The sequence below is a fragment of the Schistocerca piceifrons genome, chromosome 1, assembly GCF_021461385.2.
Source record: "Schistocerca piceifrons isolate TAMUIC-IGC-003096 chromosome 1, iqSchPice1.1, whole genome shotgun sequence".
In the NCBI taxonomy this organism is placed as follows: Eukaryota; Metazoa; Arthropoda; class Insecta; order Orthoptera; family Acrididae; genus Schistocerca; species Schistocerca piceifrons.
In genome coordinates, this window is record NC_060138.1 from 497,973,106 (window position 1) to 497,996,136 (window position 23,031).

General features: G+C 37.3%; 1 protein-coding gene across 2 annotated transcripts in view; it reads left to right on the forward strand.

Annotated features, from left to right (window-relative positions):
- Positions 1-663: 663 nt before the first annotated feature.
- Positions 664-23,031, forward strand: part of LOC124792486 (uncharacterized protein KIAA1143 homolog) — a 305,799-nt gene continuing 283,431 nt past the window's right edge. For both annotated transcript variants that reach the window (XM_047257944.1, XM_047257945.1), the window contains exons 1-2: positions 664-867; positions 1,657-1,789. In XM_047257944.1, coding sequence (XP_047113900.1) covers positions 760-867; positions 1,657-1,789 — 241 coding nt within the window. In that variant the 5' untranslated portion in view covers positions 664-759. The remainder of the gene's footprint in view (positions 868-1,656; positions 1,790-23,031) is intronic.

Genomic DNA, 23,031 nt, shown 5'->3' on the forward strand with positions numbered 1-23,031 from the left:
TCCAATTTCATCTTCAATTGTACTCCTGCTTGGTCTTGGCGTTTCTTGATCACTAAGAAAGCCAAGCAGATCAAAATACCATAACGTTGGCTGGTATACTTGATCTACTCCTACACCAGATCTAGATTTCTGAACTTTGGATAACTCAATTAGAGCATTGTATGCTGCAGTCTTTTTGTCTCGGTCACTATATTCTTTACTTTTAATCTTCCACAAACATGGGTGGTTTCTACATATTTCAATGAATTCACTTACAAACTCTTGAGAACACTGACGAGTATCAGCCAATTTAATGCCCTGTGCACGCAAACACTAGACTGAGCAAACAGCTGTTTCGCGCCAGATTTGCGGCGATCTCCTGTCCACACGCTCCAACTTGTCTGCGCAGATGTGGTTTGAACCCACAGATTTGAGAGGTTTCGCTCAAACCTCCAACTCCAACTTCCAGGTTTGCACACACCTCAGGTTGGTGCAAATCTTCTGTCCACACGCAACGATCTGTCTGCGCAGATGTGATGTGCGCAGACATTTGCGCAGACAGATCGTAACGTGTGGACGGGCCTTAACGTCAAAATTGATCTCCAGTCAGCGATGTACAATCGGCCCGCAGGGTTGTAAAATCTTTGCCTCGAACATGTGTTTGTACAAAACTAACTAGTAATTACTATGGTTTCGTTGCTCAACTGTTTCGCTGGCGGTTGAATAACGTTGTTTACAAATAAAAGCAAGTTTATGTACCCATTGACTATTCCATGAAATATGTCTAAAAGAAATACTGTTTCTTACGTTAAGCCACAAGAGCCTGCATTCTTAACCAGATTAAAACAAGAAGCAGGTTTTGTTCCTAAAGATACAGTTGAAACGAAGGTAGCCGTAATGTTCTAGACCTATATCAAATATTGCTATCTAATTTTGATTTCTTAGCGACAAATGCAGGATAAATCGGACATTGCTGTATTTACAAAATCTAGTTTGTTTCTTCATCTGTAGAGTTTAAGATAAAGGGAAAATTGTATAACCTCGAAAAAACACAATGTAATGCATGAACAGTTTTCGTATGACGTTCACAATACTACTAAAGAACGCAAGTACCGGTGATGAGATATTAATGTCGCTGATGTCTGCTGCAGAAAACTGCGTCACGTCACTCCGACATATTAGAGAAATAGAACCTACGCGTTCATTTTATGACGCCCAGATTCATGTAGCATTATCCATTGGTGAAAAACTGATAAAAACGGAATACAGTCAATGTCAACACTTTTTCATAGAAAAATGTTACGCGGGGCGTTAAATTTCTCTGAAACGGAATACAGTCAATGTCAACACTTTTTCATAGAAAAATGTTACGCGGGGCGTTAAATTTCTCTCTCTCTCTCTCTCTCTCTCTCTCTCTCTCTCTCTGTGTGTGTGTGTGTGTGTGTGTGTGTGTGTGTGTGTGTGTGTGTGTGCGCACATTTTAAATGTATGTAATTTGCCTTACAGCTAGGTATATACTAGAATACTGTGCAGAAGTGTTGTAGTGCACATTATTATGGACCAGAAACATTGAAACTTCTTTCAAGAAGTGCAGGGCATTGACATACTGAAAGCATAGAATTGTCCATGTTCATTTGTCTCAGCAAGTGGATATAACTTTTTAAACTTATTTTACAGAAAGTAACTTTACCAAGCTGCACTGATGATGATTTAGATGACAAAGATGATGAGCAGCCTGTTGTCGTCGTACTGAAACCTGGTGACATATCGGCAGAAGAAGCAGAACAGATAAAGGCAGAACAGCTACAAAGTAAGTTATTTTATTAAGATTATATAGGATCAGTGTATAATTTTAATTGCAGATATTTCCTTTGTACGGTTAAAATAAGGTTTTTGATGCTGCACTGTGAGATCTGAGGGTAGATCTTGAAAATCTTATGCTTGAGAATTCATCGAGATGATTGTTTACAAATTATATAATCCTGCATTTTGTAGTCATGTCTTTTCTGGTGTGGCGTAGTGTAATTTTAACCTTGGTATTACCAAAATAATTAGACTGATGGAGTTACTAGGGGCCAGTACATTGAAACTTTTCTTCTTATCTTGGTTTGCCCAAACAGCCATATTAATTTTGTATCAGCACTATCAGACACTAATATGTATAAAGTTTTGCTTAGCTTTGCTTTTAGGGTAGGTTATTGATGATAAGATTTGCTTTGGCAACGTAATAGGCCTAAAGACTCTATGAACTGGTTAGTACAGAAAAGAGTATATTGTGGTTGCAGTTGACATGAAGTATAATGTAGACAAACAAGTTATTATTAGAATACATTAATGAAGTAGTAATACAGCGCTACTAAGATTTATTAGTAAATAAATGTAGCCCCACTGAAAACTTACAGAATGGTTTCAGATGTAAAGCAATAAAAATATGAAGGATATCTAGTAAAGTTTATCATGTGTTTTTGAACTAGGGTAGTAGTGCAGTGTATTACAAAACTTACAGATCAATTGACTGGAATCCTTATTTGTAAGAAATGGTCAATTATAATCATAAAACATTTTCAATATTTATGAGGTTTACATAACTTGACATACTAATAATCTTTACACAGTTAAGAATCTTGTCGTTAAAGACTGACCAGTATTTAGAAGATGCTTATCAGTTAGGTTTGTAGTTATGTTAAATGATTAACTATTCAGGTTTGTAATTCTGTTAAATTATTAACTATTCATCAATTTTAGTAGTAACTTGGCACAATGTTGATTAACAATCTGCTGGCTCCATATATGTTTGAGATAGTTTAAAGTAAGTAGATAAAGCTTCTTACATTTTTCTCTTCAGAATTTTGTTAAGGATACATTGAAAATACATATAAAGTCTTCTTTTTAAAATTTCTTATTTTTTTGTCTTCTTTTTGCAGCTTCTCTAGTATCTGTCACACATTAAAGATGAGATCAGCCCATGATAAATTTTTTTCACAAATAGTCACTTTCCTACGTAAAGATCAGAGCTTTGATGTACTGTGTTAAACTCAGTATCTGTGATGTACAACAATTCCCTGGCCTAAAACTTACTTGCTCTGGGATGGGTAGTAGATTAATTGTAGGAGCTAGCCTGTTGAATACTGTGCCCTTTGCTCTCGGAAGAGTTTGTATGGGAGCCTGCACAAAGCGTACCAGTAGTACTTGGGCACTGGAACTGGCAATTCTCAATGTCAGACATGTATTAAGTTCAGTTTAATAATGAAGGCTACAATATGCAATATATGTGCTTTATACTCAGAGTGCTCTGCAGGCTATACAAATTTCAGGATCTTCGTGATGACAGAAAGCTGACATTAGCTGTATGGGATTAATTTTTAAAACTCATGAACATGAGCATAAGGTCTGATACTGGGATTGTATTATAAATTTTTTAAAATTGATTGTGTGTGACCGGTGTCACCTTCTTGTTGTCATGTAGTTCCTGAGTGTCAGATATACAAGATGGTCAGAAACAGTCTGAAAAACTTATAAGGGTGTTGCAGGGTAGATTGTGTTGAGAAATAATTATTAAGAAAGAAATTCAATACTTTGTCCTATTTCCAAGTTAATTAGCATTGAAGTTAGTGAATCAGGTTGTTGCACGTGCAGATTCAAGTGGCCTGCCAGAGACAGTGTCACCAAACGTGTTCTTCATTTGATTTCCTGAAACCAAACAAGAGGGCGATATAAAAATTGGGCATGGGACGGGAGTAAGGATCGAACTCATTTATGCTGTGAGGACTACTGACACTAGTTGTATCTGACAGCGCCCTTGAATTTGTGTGTGCAGTGGCTTGACTGTCTAACTTCAATGCTAATTAACTTGGAAACAGGCCAATGCATTGAATTTTTTATTAGCAATTACTTGTCAGCACAACCTAGCCTGCAACTCCTTTACAAGCTTTCCAAATTGTTTCTTACCACCCTGTCTATTATGTATCAGTTTCATAGTGAACTAACAGTCTACATAGATCAAAGACAGTCCTAAGTCTTGCATCAGAATGAGTGGCACCAAAAGTTATTTATTAAATACGTTTGATAGGAACTTAATCTATCAAGAATAGGCAAAATTTTCTGAAGATTTACAACTGATACCATTGCCAAAACCTTTTTATCAAAAAAGAAATAAGTAGATATGTATTTGGACTAGGGAACCATATCCAAACAACTTTCAATTTCTTTCCTGTGGTTTCAGTACGATGGACATGTTAAATAATTATTTGTATTGAATTAAGTTTGTGTATGTTGGGAGGTAGATGGTATTATTTGCACCAAGGGCTGAAAACTCTTCTCCTCTTAGTCAGATCTGCTCCAAGGTAAACTACGGAGAGGGTTATCTAACACTAGTAAAATACTGTTTGTTCATATAATTACGGGAAAATATACTTGCACTGACTCAATGTAAAATTGGAGGCTCATAATCAATTCCCAATTGTGATGTGAATATTTTCAGTCATTTTCCCCAGTCAAATGTTGCAACGGTTCTCGTAACAATGAAGCATTTGTGTCGTTCCACCCTCATTACTGTAACTGAATGGCTATCGCAGCTTGACAGTCAGTAACACGTTACATCTCGGCCAACAAGTACATGAGAAGGATCAGTTGGAGGATTATTGCCCGTTGTGACTTGGAATCACTCCTGTGAGATACTGAGCTAGTTTTTCAAACAAGGGTACAACTTAGCCTTTGCTAATTGTTCTTTTAGTTTTTGCTGCAACTGTAGTGGCTTTACTGTCATTTGCTTGTGGAATTCATTTTGTACAGGTAGTAATACATTACAGGAGAACACCACAAAATTCAGTACAACTACATATTTATTCCTCAGTTTGAAAAGTATTTTGTTTAATAATTTCATGCCAGTGGAATATTTCTTTGCTTCGGCACAATTTAGTTTTTAAATTATTTTGAAACTTTACTCCTTGCAGTGTAATTCTTGCACAGAAACCACTATTACACACTGTATAGCTTTTATCACATACTAAATATGTTTTGTTTAATTCATCTTTTACTGAATCTGAATTGTGAAGTAGTTTTTCTGGGGTTCCTACAAGAGAGAAAAATCTTAATGCCTATATTAAATTATAAAAGAACTTTGTCAGAGATTTTTTACAAAATAATTGATAGTATGCTGAGTTGCTTTTATGATATCTTTTATTAATTTGGCATGGTCCTAGCTTTCCTACAAACAATGGTATGTGGCTTTAAGTATGAAAAATTCTATAAAAATGTGCAGATTTACACTCCCAGTTCCTCAGCGTCTGATTTTAATTGACTACAATATTTTTGACATTTCCAGTAATCTGATTGGTGCGTATTAGTCCATCCATTCAGTCTTTAAAAATGTCATGATTGCATGGTACATATTTTAAGGCAGCATTGGGTACTGGTCACAAACACACATCTAATCCCATCTGGCAGATAGCCTTACAGCCAGTTTCGATGTACTGAAAGTCATTGAAACAGTAGGTATTATTTTTGTGCTGACATGCTTTACGGCAGTTGATTTTACTTTCTAATCACCCAAAAAAAGTCTTCATAGGTAATGGAACACATCATTTGTTTATAACTAAGTATCATTAGCATCATCATCATCATCATCATCATCATCATCATCTTCTTCTTGTATATTTTCCTACCACTGGCAGGGTCTGATTGAAAAACAAGTCTCACCATTTTCTCTGATCTTACCCACTTCCTCTCAGTCACTCCTCTGGCCCTTTCCTTTTAGCTCTTGTTCTCTTGTTATTCCTCTACATCCCCTGCATCTTTCTATACATCCTCAGCTCATTCAAATTCTTCACATGCCCATACCAATTTAATATTTTTCCTCAGTGTTCTCTTGAAGTGGTTCCTCATGTGTTATCCTCCTAAATTTCATATTGATATGAATATAATAGAGGGAAACATTCCACCTGGGAAAAATGTATCTAAAAACAAAGATGATGTGACTTACCAAACGAAAGTGCTGGCAGGTCGATAGACACACAAACAAACACAACATTTGTTACAAATGTCTGCTTGTGTCTGTGTATGTGCGGATGGATATGTGTGTGTGTGCGCGAGTGTATACCTGTCCTTTTTCCCCCCTAAGGTAAGTCTTTCCGCTCTCGGGATTGGAATGACTCCTTACCCTCTCCCTTAAAACCCACATCCTTTCGTCTTTCCCTCTCCTTCCCTGTTTCCTGATGAATCAACCGTTTGTTGCGAAAGCTTGAATTTTGTGTGTATGTTTGTGTTTGTTTGTGTGTCTATCGACCTGCCAGCACTTTCGTTTGGTAAGTCACATGAACTTTGTTTTTAGATATAAATTTCATATTGCATATTTTTGTTGTTCATATCTGACTTCTCAGGAACTCAATTCTTTTATTTGCATTTTAGTTCTTCCCTTGCCTTCATGACCCAGGTTCCTACAGTGTACAACAAAATTTATATGTAATACAGTTGGTGTATCACTTTCTTACTTTTCTAGGGGACTTCTTTGTTTCATATCATTCCTCTCACATTTCTCATAACTCTGTCAGGTTGCCTTGCATATTCATTTATGTCTTACTTTCATTTTCCTGCCTTACATTCCACAGGTACTTGAAAAGCTTTCCACAATTTTCAGCTGCTCCCCACCCAATATCCTGTTTATTGTAGGTCTATTCCTTTTCCTTGTTGTGACGGCTGTTTCACACTTCTTTGCATTAAATTTTAGGTTATACTGTAGCATAACTTATTCCGCAATTCTAATTACTTCTGTACGTTCTTCTAATTATTTCCCACACCATCAAATCATCAAACAACATTGCTGTCATCCTGTCTCCTATGTGCATATTGTGTGTGATAATTGTTAATGAATCACATTTGTGTACATTGTTAAGTTGTCATGCTAGCAGCAGGAAGGAATGTCCTTAATTTTCTTTTGAATTCTTATCTTTATGCTTTACTTTTTGTCAGATGTACAATTGTTGAAGGTCCTTAAACTAGAGTACAGATTCCTCCTCTGAACGTACATGAAGATGGAAAGTCTGTAGGAAAATTGTATTTGTACCTTGTATTGCACATGTATGTAGGTCAGTTGGACAGATTTTATAATATGTGGCAAGTATCACTAAACGGTTAGGACATCAGGAAATGAGTTAGAATTAAAAGATGTTTGAAGATGACTTTACAATATGTATGTGCATTTATTTCTCATCAAATTCTTACTATTTGCTTTGGCGTGTGTGTGTGTGTGTGTGTGTGTGTGTGTGTGTGTGTGTGCGCCACACACACACACACACATTCTTATCAGTTGACATCAGGACCCTGAAGATGATGATTGATACCCGTTCTCTATTTCACTGCTTCTCATTTGATTGCTTCAGAAACCAATTTGGTATATCCATAATGAGTGAGATGTAGATCTCTGAAATAGGATAAGGTATTAGTAATTTCCTGAGACAATTTATTGTACAATTTGATTTCTTTATAGAAAATGTGGTTTTGATTTGTTTGTTTACACATTCTTGGTAAATGTAAGCTCTGTGAATTAGTTGTACGTCTCTTCAGATATTATCTGATATGGTTGAGTCTGTGCCCTTGGTTAGTATGCTAGTGTCTTTTGCAAATTTTGTAGTTTTTTTAACAGTTCTTCAAAGTTATTGGAAGGTCTCTTACGTAGGTTAAGAATGGGAATGGACTCGGTACTAACCTTTGGGGGACCACACATTATATGTCCCCCCCCCCCCCCTCCCAACCCCCCCCCCCCCCACCCATTCTAAAGTTAGTTTATTCCTCTGACGCAACTTTTCAGCATGCTCTTCTTTGTGGTATCAAGAGTAGACTCCATTCCAGAGGACTGCTGTTAATGCTACAGCATTTTAGTTTCCTAAGTAGAATTTTATAGACCACACCAGCATAGTATTTGACTGGACTACATATAAATCAGCCTTTATTGTTTTGCTCCACCAGTACTTCATTTGAGATTTTGTACAAGGAAAGATCTAAATGTAATTAGATGAAGTTGCTTTAGTGATGGTATCTTCAGCTGGGTGCCTCTACTACACACATTGTCAGCCAGTCGTCATTCATGCAAAAGTATCTATTACATAAGAGTGGCTGTTTTAGTGTTCAGTGATTTTTGTGTCACATCTTCGGTGTTCTGAGGACATATTCCTTTCAGTTCCATTTCATTCTAGGGAATGGGAAGAAGACACAGGGAATCAGATTCAATGAGTATGATAGATCCTAAAGTGCTGACCCTGTATTTGGCCAAAAACTACCATTTTGCCAATATATAGTGACTGAGAGTAGTGTTGGTGTTGTCGTGGATGAGCTGATCGTTTGATATCACCACAATGCAGATCTTTCTTTCTGATGCTTAAAACAACAGTTTTACTGAAACTTCCTGGCAGATTAAAACTGTGTGCCCAACCGAGACTCAAACTCGGGACCTTTGCCTTTCGCGGGCAAGTTTCATATCAGCGCACACTCCGCTGCAGAGTGAAAATCTCATTCTGGAACAGTTTTACTATCTGAAGGGAGTATTACTGGTTTGTCTGTGGTACATGAGAGAGCAACTTTATGGGGAATTATCATCTCCGCAAGCTGGAAAAAAAGTAACATAGCTTTTATGATGCTTCATTCAGCTGTGGTGATGACAAAGTCGTCTTCTGGCCTGATTGATGATTGGTTTCTGGTTTACTCCTATATAATCCTTACTTGTAAAGATTTTTAAAAAAGCTTTTTGCTATTATGCTTTTTTGTCGTGTCGGCAACTGGAAAATTGATGAACGCATGAAGCAGTGGAGGCGGTTACCAATTTGTGCTACGTACAAGACGTTAACAGTAAAGTGAAGTCCATTTTTTCAGAAATTTCTGAACAGACTGGAGGGAGTGAAATGCCTCCATAATTAATTTAGATGTTTTTTTCCTTATCTGTATTTTTATGAATAATGGGCAAGCTTTGTGGGAATGTCCTTTGAATCATTGACTACTTAGAGGGGTAGTTCAAAATTAGTCCTATATAGTCAGCACAACTCTGCCTGAAATAGGATCATAGCCAGTATAATCGCTACATTACGCAGTGAACATGATTACTACAATCTCCATACAGACTGTGTTGCTGGAACGAGTGTCTATTGCTGTTCTAAGCAGAACCTGCCAGAGTAAATTTAATGCATTCATATTTAGTTGTTAAATACCAGGTGCAATGTTTCCTCCCATTCTCAGGAAGGAATAATTGAAACTGGAGGCTCATAATTTCAATGTGTCATTAAAACAACTGCAGCTATTATGCTGGAATCCAATTACATTCATCTCACTTTATTATATGTTGTTTGTTTAATAAAACAACAGATCATTTCTATTTTTCTCATCGATTGCTTTATTTCATGCAGTGTGTGTATATTTGTATCTCTTAACAATGGAACAGAAGGTTATAGAATATTTGTGGCTATGGAGTTTTAGCATTTAGTTATAACCATTTTTAATTAATTAATTTTTTTTCTTCCTGTGAAAAGATGTTTTAAATGTTGTGTGTTGTCCACTCATTATCCCTACATCTGTTTGATTGTACCCTCATTTACTTTAGGAGAAAACAAGACACAAAGTGCTAAAGGAATATCTTTGAGGAAAAAAGTTTAATATTTTTATGTACTGTGTCTGTGGTTTCCCTACATTCTGCCTAAAAAGTGTTTGTATGCACAGTTACTGAGCCATTAGTTACATTTTTGTTGTAATTACGCAGTTTTTCTTTGTGATAGTAACCTAACTGCTCATCATATTTTATCAACAACTTTTGAAAACCAAGGTCATACAAACTGTTAACTACCACTTTCACATTTAAGTCAATGTTATTTGGATCGAGCAACAATTTGTCAATACTATTATAATTTAGCTTTTGATCCTTTTTGGAAACTTTACTGTGGGAACTAATAGAAGGCTGGACACCAAAAAGTGTCCTCACTCAGTACTGTTAGACAGAAAATTAGTATCAACATACCTGGAAACAAGGAGTCTCTTGTCAAAACTTTCCCTAATTATTGCATCAGATTTACAATATTGCTTGTCTGCATTTCTAACTTGTGCTCTTCTGGGTCCACAGTTGTGATGCAGCATCCAGAGACACCACCTTTTTGAAGTTGAGAATAAGTGTTCCAATTAAAGTACAGAATACTAGGATTCAGTTATTTGTGATTTAACCTTTTTTTTCCTTTTAAAATGAAGCTCTAAGTTTTTCATGTCTGCAATTATTTTAAATGCATTTGGATCATGTGAACTAACTGTGTGTTTACCTAAAAACAACATCTAAAATTTTGTGGTTCATAATCTACATTATATCCATACTCTGTGAACCACTGTTAAGTGCATGGGTGATAGTACTCCCCATTCATTAGTGCATTTTCCTGTTCCTTTTATGGGGAAGAATGATTGACTAAATGCCTCTGTGTGTACTGTAAGTGATTTAATCTTATCCTCATGTCCTTTCTAGAGCAATACGCAAGGAGCTGTAGTATTTTCTAACATTTAAAGTGGTTTTTGAAACTTTGCAAGTACATTTTCTCAAGATAGTTCATGTTTGTCTTCAAGAGTCTGCCAGTTCAGTTCTTTCAACATCTCTGTGGCACTCTCCTAATGACCATTCTTTGCTGCCCTTCTCTGTATAAGTTCGGTATCCCCTGTTAGTCCTATGTGGCATGATTCCCACGCACTTGAGCAATAGTCTAGTACGTGTCACACAAGTGATTTCTGGCAGTTTCCTTCACAGATTTACTACATTTCCATAGTATTCTACTTATGACCTGAAATCTGCCACCAGTTTTACCTAAGACTAAGACTATGTGACTTTAAATCCCTGCAAAGTAATACACCCAGATATTTGTATGATTTGACCAATTTGAATTGTGATTCATTGATACTGTTGTCATAGGGTACTAAGCTTTTCATTTTGTGAAGGGCACAGTTTTACATTTCTGGACATTCAAAGCAAGTTGCCAAACTTTGCACCACTTTGAGATCTTATCAATATCTTGTCAAAATCAGTAATTGTTGCATTTAAGTCCCGTCAGGTCCTTCTTTAATCTTCGTTATGATTGGACACTTTTCAAAATTGTTCCTATTAGAAGCACTATGTGTCCTTACATTGACAATGTTAACTTGGTGTTAAACCTGGATCTTTTGTTTTCCAGTTAAGTTATTTTTCTGTCTTGTATTGATTATGACAGTCTCATGACAAACTTATGCAGTAGAATTTTTCAACAGACAATACTCCTGCTTTGTTGTGTTAAAGCAGTATGTATTGTGTATATTACAATTGTCTGATATTGGTTTGAGTGAAAGTTATTTTAAAATGGTGATGTTTTTTCTTCATGCTCATTTTTTGTATTGTTTTTCTTTTTTTTCTCATAATTACTCATGTGTTTTTCTCACTTACTTGTTGTAATATGTATCATAGCTCTCAGTTTTTGTTGTGTAATTTCTCTTTGTTTATGTTAAACTACTTCTTGTTGTGTCCCCACTTTGTGTAGGATTTTCTTGTTGAATTTTGGTACTTTCTGTACCAGTCCCTGCTTTTGTGCATAGTGCAGCCCTTCAGCACCACTTTACAATCTGCACATATTTTTGTGCCTTAAAAATTAATTTAACAGACTTTTATCACTATTTACCGAGAATTCTTTTAATATAGGGCATACTTTTTATACAAGCAGTGGTTGGGAAGGGAGTGAGACAGGGTTGTAGCCTATCCTCAATGTTATTCAATCTGTATATTGAGCAAGCAGTAAAGGAAACAAAAGAAAAATTCGGAGTGGGAATTAAAATCCATGGAGAAGAAATAAAAACTCTGAGGTTCGCCGAAGACATTGTAATTATGTCAGAGACAGCAAAGGACCTGGAGGAGCAGCTGAACGGAATGGACAGTGTCTTCAAAGGAGGATATATGATGAGGATAATGGAATGTAGTCGAATTAAATTATGGTGATGCTGAGGGAATTAGATTGGGAAATGAGACACTTAAAGTAGTAAAGGAGTTTTGCTATTTAGAGAGCAAAATTACTGATGATGGTCGAAGTACAGACGATATAAAATGTAGACTGGCAATGCATTTCTGAAGAAGATAAATTTGTTAACATCGAGTATAGGTTTAAATGTGAGGAAGTCGTTTCTGAAAGTATTTGAGTGGAGTGTAGCCATGAAATGTGGTGCTACAGAAGATTGCTGAAGATCAGATGGGTAGACCACATAACTAATGAGGAGGTATTGAGTAGAATTGGGGAGAAGAGGAATTTGTGGCACAACTTGACAAGAAGAAGGGATCGGTTGGTAGGATATGTTCTGAGGCATCAAGGCATCACCAATTTAGTATTGGAGGGCAGCGTGGAGGCTAAAAATCGTAGAGGGAGACCAAGAGATGAATACACTAAGCAGATTCAGAAGGATGTAGGTTGCAGTAGGTACTGGGAGATGAAGCAGCTTGCACAGGATAGAGTAGCATGGAGAGCTGCATAAAACCAGTCTCTGGACTGAAGACCACAACAACAGCAATAACAACATTTTTATTTTTCAGCTCAATTTATATTTTGTATTTCAAGTTGTTATAAGCTTTTAACTTTTGTGTTACTAGAAAAAGATGCAATTTTCCATTCTTTTTGAATTTGTGAATGGATTTTTTGTTGGTTATATTCTTTTGTGATTTAACTTTTAAATTAAGAAATAAATTGTTGCAGCTGTTGCATATGCAAGAATTCTTGGATTTCATCTTGCAAATTTTTTGTTTTTGTACATATAATTTTGTGGCATGATTAATTTTTTGATTATTTGTAATTTCCTGTTCTGTTCAGCTCTTAATATTCTGCTGCATCATTATATTCTCTTGAAGAGATGTTTGAGTATCTAACATATTTTCTCCATGTTCTTAAGGACCATTCTGCAAATACCTTTTGATTTTCTTCATTTTCAGTCCCTGCTGAATTTCAGTTTCCAACAAATATTGTGCTTTTCTTATCACATATTGTGTGCAATTGTAGTTATTGTTACAAGGTTTCTTTACCTGTACACCAATGAATTCTTTCTTTTCCCTTCATTTTTGTGTCATCTAACGTAACAGCTAGGTCTATACTTCAGTCATTTCATTTCCTTCAGCTACATTTACACTTAGATGATACTAATATGTGCTACAAAGTTTTGTACAGTGCTAGAAACGGATGCATTTCCCCTTTACATAGTTCCGGAAACTGAATAGTGAGCAGGTGAGTCCCCATGCTCTTTGTCCTGCTACATCACAAGAAGCAACTAAAGAGTGTTTTTGTTATATCGACCCCCCCCCCCCCCCCACAGTGTGCATTATCAATTACTGGTGATGTATTGCACAAACATTCCTGGGTCTTTATTTTCGTCAAAGTGTGGTAACACTACATGTAATACAGATACGAGTTACTCTTATACTAGCTCGAGAAACGAATATGGACAGAGCCTGTGTAAATATCTGCACATTGATCTGGAGGGAAACTCACATTGTACAGCAGCTGTAGCATTCTTTCGGGAAAGGCAACTTCCCCTACCAAGAGCCCTGCTCACTTTTCAGTTTAAAGACAGGCTGCACCCCCACCCCCCCACCCCCCCCCCCCCCCCCGCCCAGTATTTCCTCTACAGTTCTACTATGTGAGCAGACAGAATAACTTCTCTGAGCTCGTGCTTATATAGTGGGATCATTTTAAGTCAATTGGGTGAGTACATTTTGCAATTGTCAAGCTAGCTGTTATATAAAATAAAGCTATCAATTGTCTACCGCACTAAAGAGGTTGCTCCAAGTGTAACATGCTGCCGCTATGCATTTGACAATTTCAATTTCACTGTCTCCACTACCAATGGCTGGAATACTTTTTGCAGTGTGAAAGGTATCAAATTCATCATCCTAGCCTCAGCTATCCCAACCTCTGAAGAAGCACAGAGTCTAAAATTGGCCCCCTCTGCAATGGGAGCAGTTTAACCAGGTTTTATGGAGCCTCAGGTACATCAACATGTCAAACAATGAATTACAAGATGTTACTGTTCTAAACTTGAACATGGCCAGTCCCATTCCATCACACACATGCACACCCATCTTGCAAGATATACTGTAGATGTGTGGTAAGTGGCTCCAATTAATGCTGTCCACTGTAGAGGTGTCAGCAATTCCTGAATGGAAGAGATTTGTGCGGTCTACCAGCAACATAATTAATGGTGAAAGAAATGCACTAACATTCTAGTCATTCACTAACTCACCACCATTTGTCTACAACACATTACAAGGCTTTACAGTATGCTGTCAACAGTAGGCAGCAGCTGGATACCACAGTTAGTCCATTCCCTTTCCCCCAACACTGCATAGATGACTGACAACATCAAACTTGTAGATTAAATGTGTCTTAGCTGTTTTTATAGAAACTTATAAAAGCTCTCTGTACAGCTGTAATTAAATACTTAATAAACTGAAAGTAACTCCACTATATAGACATGAGTTTAGTGGAGTTAATTTGTCTACTTACATAAGAAAACTGGACAAGAAATGCTGGGAAGTTACATTCTGCCTGTTAACTGAAGCAGGAGGAGGGATAGTGGGGGGGGGGGGGGGGGGGTGAGGGGGAGTCACCTTTTCCAGAAGAACACTACAACAGTTGTTCAGAATTGCTAAGAATCAATTTCTCCTCTAGCAGTGTAGAACAATGTGCTTATATTTACATAAAATCTATCATGAGTTACTATTACAATAACTCGTATCTATATTCCATGTAGTATTAATGCACTTCGTGGAAACAACTCTCCCCCCCCTCCAACATGCATGAGCACTGGAGTACCAGTGATTTGTAAAGCGATCTGTGGAAGGGTCCGTATAGTCAGTACAGCTTTGTGAAACACTATGTAATTGCTTCATGTGATGTAGAGGGGGTAGAGAGAGAGTTGGGAGTAACATGTTTGATCTTTAGTTTGTAGACCTACAGAAGGAGGGAACTGCACAGTGACAACTTGGCAACCTACCTTCCCCCATATGTCAAAAATCTGCAATTACAGATTTTTCCCCCCTATTCTACCTATTTTGGTCTTTTTTACTTGGTTACATAAACATCCATATATCTATTGTGTCCTGTATACCAACTCTATTGTATGAACACTAAATATGCAGTCTTCTTAAGTGCTATCAAATAGAAGTAACCATTTTCTAGTATATTCTACTGTAATATCAGTTTATTTAGTCACTTAAAATTTGTTCTTGTTTAAATTCCATTAAACAGCTGTATGAGAAGATAGGAAACTTGCTTGTGATACTTTTATACCGTTAAGGATTTTCCATGATGTTTTGCACTGGATTTTGGAGAAAATGTCTTCTATTGCATAGACCTGTAAAAGTGGTAACTTACTAACACTCAGAATTTCTGGGTGCATGCATTGATGAGAAATTGGATTGGAAGAAACATGTCGATGATCTGCTGAAACGGTTACGTTCAGCTACTTATGCTATTCGGGTTGTTGCAAATTTTGGAAATAAACATATCAGTAAATTAGGATACTATGCCTATTTTCATTCACTACTTTCATATGTCGTCATATTTTGGGGCAATTCGTCATTAAGAGAGAAAGTATACATTGCACAAAAGTGTGTAATCAGAATAACAGCCGGAGTCCACCAGAGATCACCTTGCAGACATTTATTTAAGGAACTCATGATATTCACAGTACAAAAATAACAGTGAAGTGCATAGCTACAACACTAGAAGAAAGGATGATCTTCACTATTCTGGATTAGATCTCACTCTGGCACAGAAAGGGGTGAATTATGCTGCTTCAAAAATCTTTGGTCATTTGCCAAATAGTATTAAAAGTTGGAGAGATAGCCAACCAACATTTAAAAGCAAATTAAAAGAATTTGTGAATGACAACTCCTCTTACTCAATAGATGAATTCTTAGATACGAAGTAGTAAAAAAAAAAAAAAAAAAAAAAAAAAAAAAGTGCAAAGAAAACTTATTTTAAAATGACACATTCCACGTCATTACAAAATGTCGTATTCATCATCTACGGAACAAGGATTAACGTATGTACGTATGTATGATCTGAAATTGTGACTTTTGAAATTATGTATCTTTATGTTGCCTGAAAAACAGATTAAATGCAGTAGGTCTACATGTCCTGCCCAGGTTTTCTAATCCTGCTTCATACAGTTTGCTAAATACAATGCCTAGTATTTAATGTTCACTGTTGTCAAACTGCTGTATCGTGGAATTTATGAGTAGCCTATTAGTAGCAAGAGCTGCTTTAGCACCCAAAGAAATTTTTGTGTAGACATTTACTTGGCACTCTTGCCAATTTGTGACTGTTAAGTAGCATTTTATGAAGTCTGCCACTTGTAGTTATACCGGAAGATAATCATCATTTCCTATGCGTGTTATAGTATTTATTACATTTTGTGCCCGATCTGAGACATGTAAGTGAATAATGCTTTGAAAATAATAATTCAAATATTTCCTATTGTAAAATGTGAGTTGCCACATATTTTGCAGAACTTGGAAATTTGTATATATTTTGCAGTTATCAAAGTTTTGTTTGTCATTTTCATTTTGTTTTTGTGCTCAGAGGCAGAAACACTCACTTTTAACATTTTTGTGTATGATTCATTCCATTGTGGTGTTTCTCACACTCATTAGGCACTGGCAATTGAATAGGAGCATTTTTATGCTCAACTTTGCAAAGATGTGTAACCAAGTTTAAGTTCCTTAGTTACAGTGTTGCTGTATGAGCATTCCAGTTTGTTGAATGTAGGTGCTATATTCTGTGCTGTATCTCCGTTTTTGTACTACACTTGCTCATCACTAATAATTTGAATGGCCAGTGTCACATGCCTTAATTCCGGTCACATTTTCGCCACTAATAATTTGCTAAAAAGTTGTACATAGTGTGACTGTATACATTTTATTGTTGTGCCTTGTTGATCTTAGTAATATGTAGGCAATACAATGTCTAGTAGCCCTTTGTATATGGTGTACCTGTAAATATGAAGCATTAGTCCAAATCATTGTTAATTGTTATTCCATAATAATATTTTGACACCATTGCGCTGCTCGTAATGAACTACTGCGCCTATATTATTGTTGTTCATAATAATTACTACCCTTAAAGGCAACTCGCCGTTTAAATATGCTCAATAAGTGTTTTTGTGTTATTTAGTTAAATTATTAAAATTTGCCTATGGTGTGCGGGTGTTTTAAAATAAAGTACGTGTCGAGAAACTCGGACGAAGTGTCGGGAGCCGCAATTTTAAAAACTGTGCACTATCTGCATCACCAAATATTTGGCTACTGTTTTGTTTAAAAGACGTCGAAACTTGTAGACCCTTGTCTAAAACGTGTAATCATGAAATGTGTAAATAAACTTTGGTTAAGGATAGGCAGGTGTGACGTAGCGCCGTGAAGCGGGAGATACGTTACATGCAGGCTCCTACCGCGTTCTTCCTTTGAATCTATTTCGTTTCATGAATGCGCTTGTGTGCTGACGTCATCGTTCCATTTGGAAATTTTCGGGCGAGTCCATTGTGAGGAGGGGGGAGGGGAAGCCGTAGCAGTAACTGAAATTCATGATACGGCCTCCCCCACGGTAATGGTATCGTCCATACGCATCAAATCAGCTATCTGCCGCAGGGAGCATATTTCTGTTTTGGAATGCGTACTGAGCCTTGCGTCTTGTTACAATTTTCGTTTGCGCTGTTGGTACAGAGGGTCTACTTTAAGCAAATCTTGTTAGTGTTACGATATTTTCGTAATGTAACGCGCGATGATGGCAACCTGAGTTAATTTATTAAGGTGGCCGACACACACACACACACACACACACACACACACGCACACACAAAGCGTAAATTTTGCCATGTTCTGTCTCGCGATTCACTGCTTAGAATTAATTCATTTTAAAGAATAATCAGAAAGAATACGATCCAAATGACACGGCCTTAGTCAGCAAGAGTAGAGTGCAACGTGAATCTTTTTTTTAACTTTTTATTGGGATACCTTAGGGATTGAGTGTGGAAATTCACTTTCACATTGCTCAGTAGTGTGTTTGGCTTACGTGTCGCCAGTTTAACCAACTGTATGTGTACCTAGTGACCAAACTACATATAGTACCGACGCTCCTAAAGAGTTTGATGACTTTCTATTGGTAATGTCTTTGCTTACTTTTCCGGCGAATGCGTTTTTGCTTCGCTTCATTAAGATGTTCCAGAGATGAAATGTAAATGCGCATCGAAACTGGCGTCGTCGTCGTAATTTTTGCTGATCGTTTTGGTGGGCGACTTGTTCTTAGTTACAACGCGAAGTGCCTCTCGTGCTTCTAATTAACAACAAATCCAGCAAATATCTGGAAACAGCACCCACGAAATTACCCAATGAGTACTCGTTTCAGAGAGTACACACACACACACACACACACACACACACACACACACTTCGTGTCTGACACGTTGTTGAAGAAAGATACGTGCTATTGTGATCGCTAATGATCCAATCATATCGTGTAGATTCCACGTGGCGTCCATGACAGTTCGCAGTTTAATTCAGTATTCCAGTGTCGCATTGTGTGTGCTTGCTTTTTATGTAAATAAATACTCTTATTTGTACCCCAGTGGATTCTGTGCCAGATTTAAGATCAGCATCTTTCTGAACGATGTGGCACTGTGCTAAAACACTGGGCACTTATTGGAGAGGATCCGGCTTCAAATCCCGGTATGACCACCGATGAAATTTCCGTAATCGCCACAAAAATCAGAAGGAGAATACTGCTGTTATTCCTCCGAGAAGGCCCATTTCTTCCCTATCCTTTTCAAACCGAGCTAGCCAGACTGTCGACCAGACGTCAAGCAGTTACATAAAATCATCGTCTTTTATTATTGGTCATGGTGGATTGATTACACGCTATTGTTTGTAAGCACATCAGTTAGCTGGCAGGGAAGATTCCTCCGAAGTAATCTGGGGGATCGGGACGTTTCATTGCGAACATCATTAAGAGCCAACAAATTTTGCTAAACGAATGTACAAACTGTTGCATAGGTTAAAAGCATATTCAGTGTTTCGTTGATGCAGATTAATTTATGCCGAAAAGGATTCCGTCGGTCCTTTTTTATTTTCTTCAAAAACAAAACCGTTAAACACTGAAATGCGAAACCAGTGGAGGGCCTAATATGCTCTGCGTGCAGATTCGTAGAGGTAAATGTTGGGAACTGATGTGTGAGGGATGTAGTAAGTAAAGTGTGGTCTTGATGTGATCTGTAAGGAAAAAAGCTGTTGGCACAAGGGGTCACCGCCGAACTCTTTTACTGAGTAGACTACATATAGAAGATGGCGTTCGTAGGGAAAAAAAGGGAGAAGGGGGCTGGAGGCGAAGCCCCAACTTAACAGTAGCACCTCTTGGCGGCCCCTAGACTGTCAACACTATTGCTCAGTAATCCTGGATGTTCAGTAATACTGAACGTGTGTGAGCTAGATTGGGGATTGTGTAGCAATACTGAACAGATCGAAAACTTTTAAAATGTGTTACGCTGTCTGAGAAATACTGTAACATCTGTGGGAATTATTGACAATACAATGATAGTTGGCTTACGTGCGTATCAGGACTTCCCTGTGTTCGCTGTTGTGCTTATATTCTAAAATGAGTTAAAAACAAGAAGAAAGATTATTCATATTATAGTGCATTGCCGGCAGTGTTGATATTAAGACAGAGGAACATAAAAAAATTGAAAATTATGAATTATTTTTGGAAGATTTTCCCTACAGCTACGAGGGATGTACTTCTTAATTTTTTTAATTATTGAAGAACAAGCTAAGGAGACATTTATTTCCAGTAATGTTCAAATGTTGGGCCGTTCAAAGAGTAAAAATTTCTTCTAATCGTTCACCTTGTTCAACCTCCATTTTCTCACCAAGTTAACGTGAGCGACTTTCTGACGCTCCTTATAACAGTTTTTCAACCACTGTCTCTTTTTCTTTTGTTTGAAACAAAACAGACCGCTTACCACTGCAACAGCATCTTGATCGTACATAGTTTCGAAATAGGCTATATATGGCACATTTTGATAGAACTGTCTAGGGAGAGCTTCAGTAATTATATTATACAATAATATAGACCATCTGCTGGCTAATGTATATCTTAAATACAACGAAAGCTTATCCTTTGCCAGTTTCCACATATAAATAGACCCTGACCCCCAACGTAAGTCTGTAAACAGTCTAAAAGATGCGACATTGTTGGATTAGACCATTGTAAGTAGTTCACTGGAACCAGTGGAGCATCTGTTTATAAGTCCACATAGCTCATACTACAGTGTGACTGAGAAGCTAATGGGAAATAAATGAGAATTACTGGAAGAAGGGCGACATTGTCTTCATAAGTGTTATCAAATAGAAGTAACCATTTTATAGTATATTCTACTGTAATATCAATTTATATACTCCCTTCAAATTTGTTCTTGGTTAAATTACATTGAACAGCTGTATAAGAAGATAGGAAACTGCTTTTGATTCTTTTATACTTTTAAGGATTTTCCATGATATTTTGCACTGGATTTTGGAGAAAATTATCTAGTGCTTTGCCTTGTATTGCATAGACCTGTAAATATGGGAACTTGCTAAGGCAGAATACTCAAAATTTCTGGGTGTGTGCACTGATGAGAAATTGGATTGAAAGAAACACGTCGATGATCTGCTGAAACGGTTACGTTCAGCTACTTATGCTATTAGGGTTATTGCAAATTTTGGTGATAAACATATCAGTAAATTAGCCTACTATGCCTATTTCCCTTCACTACTTTCATATGGCATCATATTTTGGGGCAATTAGTCATTAAGTGAGAGAAAGTGTTCATTGTACAAAAGCGTGTAATCAAGAATAATAGCTGGAGCCCACCCAACATCACAAACATTTATTTAAGGAACTCAGGATATTCACAGTGAAATTTGTCATCAATAACAGTGGAGTGCATAGCTACAACACTAGAAGAAAGGATGATCTTCACTATTCTGGATTAAATCTCACTTTGGCACAGAAAGGGGTGAATTATGCTGCCACAAAAATCTTTGGTCATTTGCCAAATAGTATTAAAAGTCTGAAAGATAGCCAACCGACATTTAAAAGCAAATTAAAAGAATTTCTGAATGACAACTCCTTCTGTTCAATAGATGAATTCTTAGGTATGAAGTAGTAAAAAAAAAAAAAAAAAAAAAAAGTGTAAAGAAAACTTAATTTAAAATGATACATTCCACACCATTACGAAATGTCGTATTCATGATCTATGGAACAAGGATTAATGTATATATGTATGTATGTATGTATGTACGTACGTACGTACGTTTTGTATGGCCGCGCGGGATTAGCTGAGCGGTCTAGGGCGCTGCAGTCATGGACTATGTGGACCCGGAGGTTCGAGTCCTCTCTCGGGCATGGGTGTGTGTGTGTGTGTGTGTGTGTGTGTGTGTGTGTGTGTGTGTGTGTGTCCTTAGGATAATTTAGCTTAAGTAGTGTGTAAGTTTAGGGACTGATGACCTTAGCAGTTAAGCCCCATAAGATTTCACACACATTTGAACATTTTGTATTGTATGATGAGACGACGTTAAGTAAATTTAAAGAATCTGTACTCTATGTAGGCTGTGCAAGAGTTGCGCTGCTTCCCTCCGATATCTCGAATTGCGTTAATGAGAATCAGATAACAAAGATTAGAACGCGTACAGAGGTATACATAAAATTATTTTTCTGCACTTTCCATAACCTTTGAATAGGACAGGGAATGGTTATTAATGGCATAAAGTACTCTTCGCCGTTCATTGTTCAGTAGCTCACGGAGTATATAACATGTAGATGTGGTCCCAGTCCTTAAATATCAAGTCGTTAAATACATAAGGATTTCCATCAGGGATAGATACGATGAAACTACAACATGCTTGTAGTTGTGGGGTGGCATATGCAGCAAACGGTGGTGGCCGAGCGGTTCTAGGCGCTACAGTCTGCAACTGCGCGACCGCTACGGTCGCAGGTTCGAATCCTGCCTCGGGCATGGATGTGTGTGATGCCCTTAGGTTAGTTAGGTTTAAGTAGTTCTCAGTTCTAGGGGACTGATGACCTCAGAAGTTAAGTCCTATAGTGCTCAGAGCCATTTTTTTTCTTTTTTGCATATGCAAGACAGCTTCATTGAAAGATTTTGAGAACCAGTAATTCATCAATAGAGGAGGTGGCTTACAAAATTTTTGTTCGACCTGTTCTTGAATGTGATTCCTTTGTCTGATGCTCAAACTAAATTTGATTAATGTGAGATATTTAGAACACTTGGAGACGAATTGTGCGATTTATCACAGGTTTGCTTCATGGAACAGTCCCCAGTGCAAGAAACTACTGGGCACACACTGTGCATCATGTTAAAATTCAGGGTATTACGTTTTAAAACTAGTCAAGAAACTTAATAGATCTCTCACACACATTTCGCTTAACTACTCTGATGGTAAAGTTTTGAAACATAAGCGTAATGACTCTCGATATTCGTGCACACAATTTGCGGATGGGTTAGGATGAGGAGAAGAGTGATATTGGTATATTGTGTACTACTTGCCACAAATCGTAAGGCCGCTTTCGAAGACAAGATGCAGATCTAGATTTTTACTCAGTGTGGCTTCTGTAAACGAGACCATGTCCAGAACACTTGCGTGACCCATTCTTGAGTACTCCTCGAGTGTATGGGATCAGATTGAATTAACGGAAGACACTGAAGCAATTCAGGGGCATGCAGCTAGATTTGTTACCGGTAGGTTCGATCAATATGCAAGTATTATCGTAATGCCCTACTGACTCAAACGGGAGTCCCTGGAAGGAAGACGGCGTTCTTTTCACGAAATAGTGTTAACATTTGAGCACCGCCATTTGCGTCAGACTGCAGAACGATCCTATTGCCAACAACAGACATATAGCGTAAGGACCGCGAAGACAACATAGGAGAAATCAGACCTCGTATGGAAACATGAAGATTCTCGCTTCACTCTCGAGTAGAACAGGAAAGGGA